The 12812-nt window shown below is 44.7% G+C and overlaps 1 protein-coding gene across 1 annotated transcript; it reads left to right on the top strand.

Annotated features, from left to right (window-relative positions):
• Positions 1-2373: 2373 nt before the first annotated feature.
• On the top strand, positions 2374-12777 carry dnajb5 (DnaJ heat shock protein family (Hsp40) member B5). The gene is made up of 4 exons (XM_022753923.1): positions 2374-2566; positions 3951-4231; positions 5105-5766; positions 10612-12777. The coding sequence occupies exons 2-4, from the start codon at positions 4021-4023 to the stop codon at positions 10843-10845; spliced, it is 1107 nt and encodes a 368-aa protein (XP_022609644.1). The 5' UTR covers positions 2374-2566; positions 3951-4020; the 3' UTR covers positions 10846-12777.
• Positions 12778-12812: the final 35 nt, after the last annotated feature.

Here is a 12812-nt window from a genome sequence, read left to right as displayed (position 1 = left end):
CAAAATGATTTTGAGCTCGTAAAGTGATGTTCACAAATGATTCCAAAGTTTATAGTTGTAAATCAACCTTTGTAAACCTGTAAAATAAATCTGCAAGAGAAATGTGTAAGGTGTACTCATAACTTTGATGTTACTGTAGGCCTACTGTACTTAAAGTTTTTATGTGGAAGCTGTTTCTACTTTTAAATTGAGTGGGCAAATTCATATTTACAGAATATGACAAGCATGTACTGTGAGTAATTTGATTGGCATATGCATCCTGTTCTCTGCATCTGTGTGAAGCAACAGCCCAGGTCCGCAACTCAAAGTAGCTTTTCCAGAAGACTGTTCGGGAGGAAGGCTATAAATTGAGCTGGATGCCTTTGCGCGTGTGTGCGTGTGTGTGCGTGTGTGTGTGCACGCACATACATTCAAGTATCCTCATTTGACACCACCACGTCTGTCTGAGAGAGAACCTCTTCTCAGGCAATGGTGGTCTCTATGGTTACAGGAAGGGTAGAAGTGAGAGAGGAGGTGGAAAGGACTGGGTGTTCTGAGGCTGTGATAGGGAGAGAAAAGGAGGTGAGGTGGGGATATATACAGACACTCATTGCTGCCTCCTCTTCACACTCAAAAACAACCTCCGGTGTGTTCTGTGAACCCCTCGACTGTCGCCTCTCGCCAATCAGTCGACCAGGTGGTGAAGTGCACTGAAGAATTTGACATTAATGTGACAGGTTGCTCTCAGACATTAGCATCACTGGATATCTCTTCCTTAATTCATCCTATCCTCACACATACAAACACGTGCTCAGAGTACCCATTGCTGAGACAGAGCATTCCTGGCAGACGCATCACTGTCTGGCAGATTCCCTTGTCACCATGGAAACCCAGCATCAGGTCAGGAATAGTTGCTCCTACACTGTTTCAGTGCACACTCAGCATCAGAGCAGCACATGGATCAGCTCTCATTGGTCATAACTGCCAATTAGGATGCAGACATAAAACAAACACAGTTCCAGCAATGTGATTACACTCTCTATAACCTGACCAGTTATGCAAGAACTTCTAACAGTGAGGATTATTGTATAACCTATGTGCTCACTTGGCACACACGGACGCAGATTCCAGATCTCATTTTATCCGGATGTTTCCGTCAGTGCATTGCAGTCGATTTCAACATGTTCCAGTGTTCGTCACAGGCCGAGCGGAGGGCCCTGCATGAATAACACTCCACTGCTGACCAGCTGCTCTTCTGGGACAGCTGCACTGACCCCAAGGCCCCCCCTGCTGCCAAAACACACAAACACACACACACACATACTCACACTCAACTGGACACACAGGAATGTTTCTCACCCAGCTCCAGCACCCCAACTCTGCAGCACAGTGACTTCTCTGCATGCTTGCATTGTTTTAAATGTTTAAAGACATGCATGTGTGTGAGAGCAGGTGTATATTTGCATGTGTCAGACGGACTCCTCCACTTTTCTAGCACCTCCTTGCCAGTCCGGTGGGGAGCGATGACTCAAGCTTAAATGAGTCTTTATCTGTCTCTCTCTCTTGCATTGACCCAGCAGAGCCAAAGCGCTTCTCCCCACTGAGTGTACCTTCCTGTGCACTTGATGGTAAAAGTCATCAATAATGACTCAGCACTCACCAGTGCTGTAATATATGTGGTTTTTTTTTTGTTGGTTTTTTTAGAGAGAGCTGGGTAGGCTGCTTGTTGATTTGCTCTGGACAGAGAACAGAAGTGAAGTCAGAGAGGAATGTTTGGCCTTCAGGATATAATGTGCGTCTTCTCAATCTGTTGCAGGAGCCAAATCTCCCCCACAGTGAAGGACTTTTTTTTTTTTTAAACAAGTTAATGTTGGTTTAACTCTGGATTGTGGGGCTGATGATTCTGGGGCCAAGAGGCTGGGGTAGCTGTTGAAAGTATCCATACATTGAGGTGTATTAAGGTCAAAACTGGGGGTAGAATACCAGCCTGTCAAAGTGGGCAACGCCTCACGTGTCAACTGGATATTAGTTAAGGAAAGGGTTAATGTTTATTTAAGGGCTGGTATTGGGGAAAGTAGGAGTCTGAATAAATCTTCAGTCTTTTCAAAGATAGAAGATGTGTGTATGGAGTCAACACATGACTCAGCAGTGTTAATACCAATTCAACCCAAGCACGACTACAAGATCACGCATACAGAATCAGGTGATTGTTCCTCTGTCAGCTAGCAGGACTCCCTCTCTTTCTCTTTCTCTCTCTCTCTCCCTCTCCCTCCCTCTCTCCAAATATGACTCTGTTTCCCTTCACAGTGGAGCCCCACACCTCTGACATGCTTTAGACGACTAAAACCCTACAGGAGGAAAGAGTGAGAGCAAAGCCACTGGTCACGTTTCCAAATCAAATTCTTCAGTGAAAAGTTTAACCCTAAATGTAACTCGGTGTGAGAGCTGAGTGTGTTTGTGAACAGACCTTGAACAAAGAGTTCTGTTGGCCGACAGAGAGGCAGAGGAGAGGGCTGGGTTTGCTCTCCAGACTGCAAACGATCCGACAGGACCGGGATCGGAGGCAAACAAGGCAGCAGCAGGCTCGGTAAGAAAATCTTTACTATATACAGCTACAGGCATTTTTTTTTTTTTTTTTTGAGCGAAAGCTTCCTTAAATTTGAGCAGATTTTACACAGCAGGAAAGATAATGATCATGGATGGGGAGTAAATTCCCCAACCATCATCAGAGTTGTTTATAACCTCGCAGCCTCGGATTAAATGAGTTAATTGAGTGATTTTTACATAATGGCTCTTTATGAAAGTCAAAGACTGAAGCAGGAGGGGGTGAACTTTTTTTTATTTAAGATTTGTTTTATCTGCAAATCTCTTTAGGAGCTTATTGGTTGCAGTCCTTTTTCACAAATCAAATCACTCACAGTTGTAGTGATGCGATGGATGTAGTGTTTAAGGTTGGCTGCGCGGGCAGTTGTCCGAGGTTTTCCACTGAAACGTCAGATGCACCTCAGTGTTTGGTCACCGGTTATTTCGGAGCCTGTGATCCTCCCGGCCATGCGTCCTGACGTCAATTTATAAGGACCTAGCGGTGCAGAGCCGGGGCGGCGGGCAGATAACACGAGCCGAAGGAAAGAAAGAAAGAAAGAAAGAGAGAGAGAGAGAAGCCGGGTCATGTTGATCTGATATTCTCCATTAATTGCTGAGCATTCTGGTAGGATTTTCTTTATTTCCTTCTCCTTTGCTTTCTTTTCCTTATCTTTTTATTTCGCATCGCCCTCGATCTCGTGTAAGGCTATGCTTTTGAACCTTCTCGTTTTCACAGTATGGGGCTAATATTGAACATATCTCAGATTTATAACCCAGTGCTTGGTGTCAATTATGAATATAAATTATAGATTTAAATAGGCGGGCTTTAAGATTTTGGGTTTCATACTGTAACAGCGCACTGGCATGTCTTTGTCTGTAGCAGCATGTAATAATGTTACAGATGTAACGAGGCTTTTTCTTCGTCTGTTGAGCTCTCTCGGTCAAACAGAGGCTTACCTCATCCTGTTCAGAGGAAGTGTCTCCTCTGTCTGACAGGTTGTGTGTCTCTGCCCTGCCGGTTTGGAGGCAGATCGATCGGTATGATCAGCAATCCGTTTTATTTATTCCACGAAAAATCTCACATTTTCAAAATAAGTGCATGTGAAATGAATTATTCCAAGAGAAGTCCTTTTCATGAAGCGGATGAAGGGGATTCCTCTGCACCCTACCTGACTTTACATCAGCACAGCAACCACATCCCCATAGCAACAGTTAGTAAAACCAGTACTCTGTGTTCCCATCTCCATCTATAACTGAACAGACTTCACAGTAAAGCCCCGAAGGAGAGTACTTGAACACGCTGTGCATTGTCAGGACATATATAGTCTGAGCATCCGCCTAGGAGGAGTGATTATAAGACCCTAACAGTCAGCCCTCTGTCTCCCCAGTGACTGACCACGGCCAGGGTTGAATAGGAGGTGTGGGGTCCCAGTCCCGAGTGTATGCCTGTGCACAGCTATGGGGAAGGACTACTACAAGACCCTGGGCATCCCCAAGGGTTCCAATGAGGAGGAGATCAAGAAGGCCTACCGACGCATGGCGCTCCGCTTCCACCCTGACAAGAACAAGGACGCCAACGCAGAGGAGAAGTTCAAGGAAATTGCAGAGGCCTACGAGGTTCTCAGCGACCCCAAGAAGAGGGTCGTCTATGATCAGCTGGGAGAGGAAGGTGAGGAGGAGGGGGAGAGGGGGGTGTCAGTGTCTGAGTTTGATCCTATCTGTATCTGTGTGTCAGTGTAGGATCACGGAGTAAAAGCAGTCAGAGTGCAGGCAGAGCAGGCCTCAGCGCCCTGTTAGTGAAGCCTTGTTAAACAGGCGTTATGATGGATTAAGATGTTATTGAAATAGCTCAGGAACAGACTCAGTACCTAATATCACAGTGGAGGACTCAGGTGGGCTTCAGTCACCGAAGTAATAATGCTGTGTCTCTTCCATGTTTTCATGTTTCTGTTTATGTACGGGAACGTGTGTGTGACTGGTAAGTGTCAACAACACTTACCAGCTCTAATACCTTACAGTCTACCTCAGCTGCTAGTGTAGTGTGTTTATAACTGTGTGTGTGTGTGTGTGTGTGCGTGCGTGCGTGTGTGTGTGTTAACACAGTGTGTGTGTGTGTTAGCTGACAGACAGATGGCTTAAGATCATGATGTGGTTGAGATATGAATAGCAGCGACTGCTGTAGTTTGCATTTGTGGGTGTTTTGTGCATGTGTCTCTGTTGGAAAGGTGTGTGTGTGTGTGCGCGTGTGTGTGTGTGTTAGTGTGTGTATTTGTGTGAATGTGTTGGATGGAGTGACCTGATATTTCATGAGTTGCTCCACCACCAGCACTGTTGGAAGATCAGTGATGCTGTGGGATTTTTCCTGCCCACGTGGGCTCCACTCTTCTCTCTGCTGTTACCCACACTCTGTCCTCTCTGAACGAGGTCCTGCGTCTGGTATCTGAGTTCATATGAATGTTTGTTTTCAGCGTGTTGTGGGTGTTTGAGTGTGTGCATGTGCATATGAGGCCTCACATTCTTCTCTCTCTCTTTTCCCTCTCAGGTTTGAAGACAGGAGGCAGCAGCTCTTCAGGTGCTCCTGGCAGCTCGACGTACCACTACACCTTCCACGGAGACCCCCATGCCACCTTTGCCTCCTTCTTTGGCGGCTCCAACCCCTTCGACATGTTTTTTGGCTCCAACCGCAGCCACAACCGCTCCAATGGTTTCTCCTTCCACAACGATCACAGCAATGACGCCGAGCAGGACATGGACATGGATGAGGATGACCCCTTCGCTCACTTCGGAAGACAGTTTGGCTTTCCGGGCGGGATGAACAACGGCTTCCCGGGAGAGGGCCGCAGGAGGAGGGGGGTGCCGTCGGAGCGCCTGGGGACTGGCCGAAAGCAGCAAGACCCTCCGGTGGTCCACGAGCTTAAGGTCTCGCTGGAAGAGATCTTCCACGGCTGCACCAAGCGCATGAAGATCACCCGCCGCAGGCTGAACCCGGACGGGCGGAGCATGCGGACGGAGGACAAGATCCTCAACATTGTCATCAAGAAGGGCTGGAAGGAAGGGACCAAGATCACCTTCCCTAAGGAGGGGGATGAGACCCCTGAGAACATTCCTGCCGACATAGCCTTTGTACTTAAAGACAAAGGGCACATCCACTTCAAGAGAGACGGTTCCAATATCATTTATAACTGCAAGATCAGTCTGAAAGAGGTGCGTCTGCCCATTTTCACCTAACCTCTCTCTCTTCTGCTGTCTGCCTTTCTATCTATCTTCAGTCCTTTCTGCATGTAGACGAGCGGCTAATGCTGCTGAGGTTGGGAGTTTGATTCCCAGTGCTGCAAACCAGGCAGAAATTTAATGCATTCATGGAGCTGCAAAGTTTTGGGTGAATTTCTATTTCACTGCTCTTCTTCATATCATTCTTGTCACTCACCATGGGCAAACAGTGGATGAGATGAGGAGGTGTGTCTGTTTTAAGGGTAGGATTATGTCCTGGGTGGGTGGTCATACTAAACATATTGAGTGAGTGAGTGAGTGAGTGTGTGCGTGTGTGTGTGTGTGTGGCTTGAGGGCAAGATCAGTGGAAGCAGAGAGTCTCTGTCACTGCAGTTTGAGCAAAGCAGCAAGAATGTGGTGTCCTTGTGTGACCGACATAGAGCCATTGTCCTCACTTGTTCTGCACTGCTGTATAAATAATACATATACATAAACACACATGCAGGCAGGCCCGCGTAAAGCTACACACAGGCCTAAGCATACATGCAAGCATACGCACTCTCACATCTTCAAGTGTATTTGCAAACACACTTAAAGATGGATTGTAGTGTGACAGTGGTGACAATCCAGAATGCTATTACTGTGACTGGCAGGACATTTAATTAGCCGCTCCTACGAGGGCAACGGGTCCAGCACAGCTCCGCTCCGTCTGTGAATTACACAGGCTTTAATATTTCTAATAGCACTGCCACTCACTGGCCTGCTCTCCACATGGTCGATTAATGGCAGGTGTTCTCAAAGAGTTGGAGATGTCAGGGGAAAGTTGTTTGTACTCATCTGAAGCCAATTCTGAACGGTTTTGCTGTAAAAGCAGCACCGACTGCAAAACAAGTAGACAGCACAAACATGAAGACAGCCTAGTTAATAAGAGCACATTAGAGTTTGTTGAGTCGCATTTAGCAGGAGATGGTACTTGATCAAACCTGCACAGTGATTACGTTTGCACTGCAGAACTCCCACAGCTAAAACCCTGCGCTCTTACAGCAGCCAGATAAGAGACTTAAGTGATGCAGCCAAAGACGGGATGGGGGAGAGAAGTGAAGATGTGGATGAGGGTGGGGAGTGTGTGTGTGTGTGTGTGTGGGGGGGGTATCGGGGGAATATCAGGGAAGTGGGTCAGATGATTCAGTATCCAAAGCAAATAAGAGCTCATATTCCACTGCTCCGCTCTGCCCTGCTTCCCTAAAGATGTGATGCTAAATGCTGCAGTGAAAACACAGCACCAGCTACACGCTGCACACCAGACGACCTGCCACATACAATAATGCAAATGTTATGCAATGCGCTAGTTAATAATATAACCTAGCCAACAAGATGATTGTTTCCATGAGCAAAAAGAAGAAGGGGAAGGCTAAGACTTAACGATATTTGGAAATGCACATCTTATATGTATATAGTTATTTTGTCATATTTCAACTGCTATATGATTCCCCTGCTATTTGGTTGCTTTCTTTACTGCCTAAAGCGTGCCCTGATGAACAGCTTCATTTAGCTTATTTTGGTCATCCTGTAAATTCCTGGGAGACACTGGTAGAGGCAACCTGCAGCCATGCAGTGCCCTACTTTTAGAAAGCTTAGTGAGACTCATTGACACATTGATTTCCCTGAAACCAACCTGTACCTGGATCTATAGCGTGGCTCTTTCTGGCATTAATGATTCCTCTGCATTGTGCTGGTATCATCTGTGGCAGTGCATTTCTAGCTCCTGTCACAGCTGCTCTCAGCTCAGCAGCAAAACCCACGTCCAAACACACGTAGGTGCTAACTGTAGCTGCTGGGCTCTAAAGACTAAGTGGACCACTTTTTACAGCTGCACCTATGTTATCATTTAGAAAGGCAAATATACTGTTTATGCACATTTTTTTTTAGCAGCTTAGTTTTTAATCCTGTCAGTTTGATTAAATACAGACAGCAGTATTTAAGTATGTATTAAGGGTATGGACTGAATTGACATCGACCCTTACTGCAAAAAAGAAACATACATGTCAGGGTAAAGCATCTAACAATGATAGTTCACCTTAGGATAGGGCCCCAGAGGTACATAGGTAGGTGGGTAGATAGATAGATAGATAGATAGATAGATAGATAGATAGATAGATAGATACTTAATTGATCACCCATAGAGGAAATTTAAAGCATTCTTACCATTATTGCTAAATCAGTGTATATGTGTGTTTGTTTTTTGTCAGTTTCTAGGGCTATGTTGTCTGAGCTGAGGCTTATGCAATCAGTGGGCCCTCCGATCAGCTGGCAGTGTGTGTCGAGCGTCATGGCAACCTGTCTCTGTGTGTAAGACTTGTGTTAGTGAATGGAACTGTTCATAACAAGAGGATGAGCCACTAGTCTCCATCATAGTCGAGGGCTAAATCACCCCCTGCAATGTACATAGCGGCTACAGGGAGAATGATGTCACGGCTGGAAAACTCTGAAGCAGCTGCTCTGCTTGACTGAACTTTAACTGTCCACATGTCCATCGCTGTTTGTTAAAAAAAAAAAACACCCACCAGACGAGACAAGAAAATCCCCCAACAGTCTTAATACAGCATTGCCCACATAATGACATGGACTGGGGTCTTAGAGGTTAAGCAAGTGCCAATGCAGGCAAAAACACTACTACATCACGAGGGGCTGGTTGCCTTGTGATGAATGATGTTTGGAGTTGATATGTTTTGGAAAAACCTGAGAGGGAAAATTGAACTAATGCTCCTCTTTCCATCCAAAAGCTTGTCTGAAGTAGCATATAGCTTCATTGATTGATCTAAATCTTTGCTAAGCATAGGTTATCAGCAAAATTCCTTCCTAAATAGAACATTCCCATATTAACCAGCCTCCTTTGAAGTCTTTTGACTTCAACTCCAACTCCTGGTATCCACCCCTCTTACTCTTACACATGCCATTATGCAATTTCTCCACCCACAAAAAATTACTTTGTTCACCACTTTCGGCCAGACTGAAATACCATAACAACCAGTCAAAGGAATTTAAAGGTGCTATATGTAAGTTTTTGTTATCTCTACATAGCCAGCGTTAGCATTAACAGCTGTTTACTTACCAGTCAAGAAGTTCAGCTTTAAACTTACTCGCCAAGAGCTGTCTCCAGCGGTGGAAAGCAACACCAATGTTAACTCTTGTTTTGCTTCTATTTCTATAATTTTTTCTACTGAAGTTAGCATGCTAACCAGCTAGCCCTGTCCCAACAGGCTCATCCCATAATATTACTTTGCAATAGTGAGTCACTGTAGCGTCCAGTGTGCCTTCAGTTCAGCAGGAGAGGATGAAGAAGTAGCGCTGATCAGAGGGTGTTTTTTAACCTCTTGTAAACGCAACAATGGCTGAAGGTCTTTGCAAGTGACCACCACCACCACCACTCACTCCCAGCATGAAAGAAAGTCCGGCAGCAGAGAAACCTTACTTATAGCACGTTCAAAGAGATAAATACCCTCATCCAAGTGGATGGTTAAAAAGTGACAGTGAGAGAGAGAGAGAACACTCTTACACAGATATCCATGTTGCAAAAAGGATGACCTCTAACAAACTTTTTTCATCTAGCACCACAGGTAAGTGAAAGTTTTTACTTATCTGTGGATTGGCTCAAAAAATGGCAGACATTCCTGGTAACTTTAGTCATCCCCTGACCTTTCACCTACTGCCATCATAAGTGATCATCATCACTGTTGGCATTTTTATGTATATAGGGGCATTTTTAAGCTAGATGGGAGATGACATTTAACAAAGATCAAACCAGGGATGTCCCAAACCCTTTGATGAACAAGATTATCCACTGTTCCCCACATTACTTTTCATTTTTTCTTACTTTCTTGACCTAAACTCTTTCACTCCGAGTGAATTATAACTCATCCACAATGGCTCTCCGTCGGTCTTTCCACACACCTTTCTGGTATTTTTTTGCCAACTTTATTTTATATAGTATACAATTTTGCAGCAGTTGCTTAGAAATGCACTATATAAGAGAAGTTTGTTATTTATCGGGATGTTCATTCACAGAGTTGGATTTAAATAGTTCTTTCTATTCAGTGCAAATCTGGTGAGTGATGCTCACTGGAAAGCCTGTGAAGTCGTGATAACCACAGGTCTCCGTGTTTAGTTTAGCACTCTCTACGCTCCGACTGGATTCATCAGGCGTTGTGATAAGGAGGTGAGGCTTAGTGTGTGTGTGTGTGTGTGTGTGTGTGTGTGTGTGTGTGTGTGTGTGTGTGTGTGTGTGTGTGTGTGTGTGTGTGTGTGTGTGTGTGTGTGTGTGTGTGTGTGTGTTCTCTCCTCATCCTGCCAACCCATCTGACAAGCCCTCCAACTATTTACGAGCTCAGCCGATTCCTGCCTCACTTCATTAGCCGCGGCTATGAGACGGTTGCTAAAATTAGTCCCCTGTGCAATGTGTAGCCCCCTCCAACACTAACACACTTGTACACACACACATACACAAACACACACATACACACACAAAGACCGAAAAACTTTTCCACTGCCAAGTCATGTTTTCCTAATGTTCCTGTTAAATGCTGTTTTGTAGACCCCACCGTGCTGTAGTCGATACTAAAACGATTTCTCAGGGAAGCCCACTGTCTCTTTCTCTCACAAACACATACCACACACACACGATGAACACACACAGAAAACACAAGGATGACGTACTGAGGGAAGATAAACTAAACTTTTTAGTTCATGGAAACATTAAGTCATCAGGATATTCATGGCTTTGGCATTTCATTCCTACTAAAGATATTAACCCTCTCAATCTCCTCTTCCTCTCCCCTCCAGGCGTTGTGTGGCTGCACAGTTAGCATTCCCACGCTGGAAAACCGTGTCATCTCTCTTCCCTGTCATGACATCATCAAGCCAGGGACGGTGAAGCGACTCAGAGGGGAAGGCCTGCCATTCCCCAAGAACCCGTCACAGCGCGGTGATCTCATCGTGGAGTTTTCGGTCCGTTTTCCCGACAGGATCCCCCCTCAGTCCAGAGAGATTATCAGACAACACCTGCCACAGTCATAGGTAGACTCACCTCCAGCCCCTCCACCACCACACACTCCAGACTAAACCCTGAAAAAGAACCCTTAATAATCCATCATCAACTCCTACCTTATATTTTGACCCTTATTGTAATTAACCTTCCCATGTCCTGTGTTAATGCCCACAGTTTTAAACAGACACTGTGTTTTGTAGGGACGTCACAGTGGGAGGAGGAAGGAAGAATGCCTACACAAATGGCATTATCAGGATGAAATTATTTGTGTTTGTTTTGTCTTTTGGCCCAAGCACATACACAAGCATCCGAGCAGTGGAGCGGTGCTGAGGATGGGCTCAGCACAATTGTGGCTTTGACCGGAACTTCTTTTCTTAACTCTGTTTTTTACGGATTTATCAGTGGTTTTATATGCTGTCCAACTCTCTGATCCTCGTCTTTTTGTGATAGGATGAAGTGTGAGATATTTTTTAAAAAGAAACATTTTTTCCAGGATTTCCTTTTCCAAAGGAGGTTTCAAATAGGATTATTTATTTTTACCTTGAGTGTACCAGCAGCTTCAGTGTGTTCAGTGCAAACCCTAGTTTTAACACAACTCTCCCACTGCCACCTGCTTTTCTCATGCTTTCAGTCTAATAAAGCATTGTGCTTGAAGTCTGTAGGCCGTTTACCTTTTAGTATGATCTGTCTCCCCCATAATCTGTTGTATTTTGTGCCACAATGCACTTAAAAGTCCTGCATTACTCCAAACAGTAATAGCATATCTCAGCTGCATTGGAAAATCTGAGAATGACAATCACATACTGTAACAGCAGTGTTGGATAATACAATCTGCACATAATATGGGTGCTTCCCCATCTGAGCTGTGTGGCTGCTCTGAACTGAATAGCCTGGCTCGATATCTGAGGAACATTTAGGTGCCTTAGCCCGGTGTCATACCACATATGTAAACAAACACACACACAAACACACACACATAATCACACACGCACGCACACGCAGATGCACATGCACATATATACAACCAGCCATGTTAAGTGCACAATAGACGATGCCCTATGCTCTGTTAGACGGGACCATTGGGACATTGGGAGCTGGTAATCTTGGAAAAAGATGAAGTAAGCAATGTAAAATCAACCAACACATGGTACTGTATGGAAGCAAGGACATATATTTTTAGGGAGAGATCTGATACAAGACTGAAGAATTTTGCCAATACATCCCTGTAAAGTGCCATACAAGTACAGGTTTGATTTCCCAGAGGAATGTAAGCATGAAGTTAAGCTGAAGTAGTTGACATTCCTCTGGGAAACCCAGCTCTGTTGTGTGTATATATATATACTGCTTTCTCTTGTGCCATCTGAAGGCCGTGTCTTGGTGCTACTGTGAGCAGTGCCAAAAATAGACCACCGTGGTGTCTACTTTTTGGTTTAATGGAGTCCTCAGTTTGTGATTTGATAACTGCTTCTGTTCTCTGTAACATCTTTACATCCAACGTTACGTCTGGTTTTTTCAAGTAGAAAACCCTGTTTAGGAAACAGGTTTTGTGATATTGCAGCAGCTGTTCTCTGTCTCAGCTGCAGGGGGCTCTGAAAACTTGCTTCAGCTCTTCCTCCTGTAGTTTACAGCAATGATAAGATGTATGTATGAGTATGGTTTATGTAGACAGCCCTAGTAGGTCATATATATCATGTGTATGGGAAAATGTTTGAATGCAACATGTTTAAAAATGCACTTTTTATGTCATTAAAGATACTGACAAAAAACTATGAGATGATGAGAGACTTGAATGATGTGTCTGAGTGTGTGAGCGTCCTGCCTCTCAGAGCCTTAGAGGATGCTGGACTGTGGCTACAACCAGAATGCACATGTGTTGCTGCTGAAAGACTCACTGTCACTGCTTATGTGCATTTGACAATATTTATGATCTTTTCAAAATTGGAGATAAATAAACCAAATGTGTGAAGTTAACGGTTTGTGTCATTTGTCTTTGTAT

Source organism: Seriola dumerili, unplaced genomic scaffold (assembly GCF_002260705.1).
Source record: "Seriola dumerili isolate Sdu_G_001 unplaced genomic scaffold, Sdu_1.0 BDQW01000017.1, whole genome shotgun sequence".
Lineage (NCBI taxonomy): Eukaryota > Metazoa > Chordata > Actinopteri > Carangiformes > Carangidae > Seriola > Seriola dumerili.
This window is presented reverse-complemented; position numbering and strand designations above follow the sequence as displayed.

What these genes read in the sequence shown, in the direction of transcription:
- dnajb5 (XM_022753923.1), top strand. Translation starts at nt 4,021, where the DNA reads ATGGGGAAGGACTACTACAAGACCCTGGGCATCCCCAAGGGTTCCAAT. An exon ending in TGATCAGCTGGGAGAGGAAG is followed by an intron (nt 4,232 to 5,104) that starts GTGAGGAGGAGG and finishes TTTCCCTCTCAG; the next exon opens with GTTTGAAGACAGGAGGCAGC. An exon ending in GCAAGATCAGTCTGAAAGAG is followed by an intron (nt 5,767 to 10,611) that starts GTGCGTCTGCCC and finishes TCTCCCCTCCAG; the next exon opens with GCGTTGTGTGGCTGCACAGT.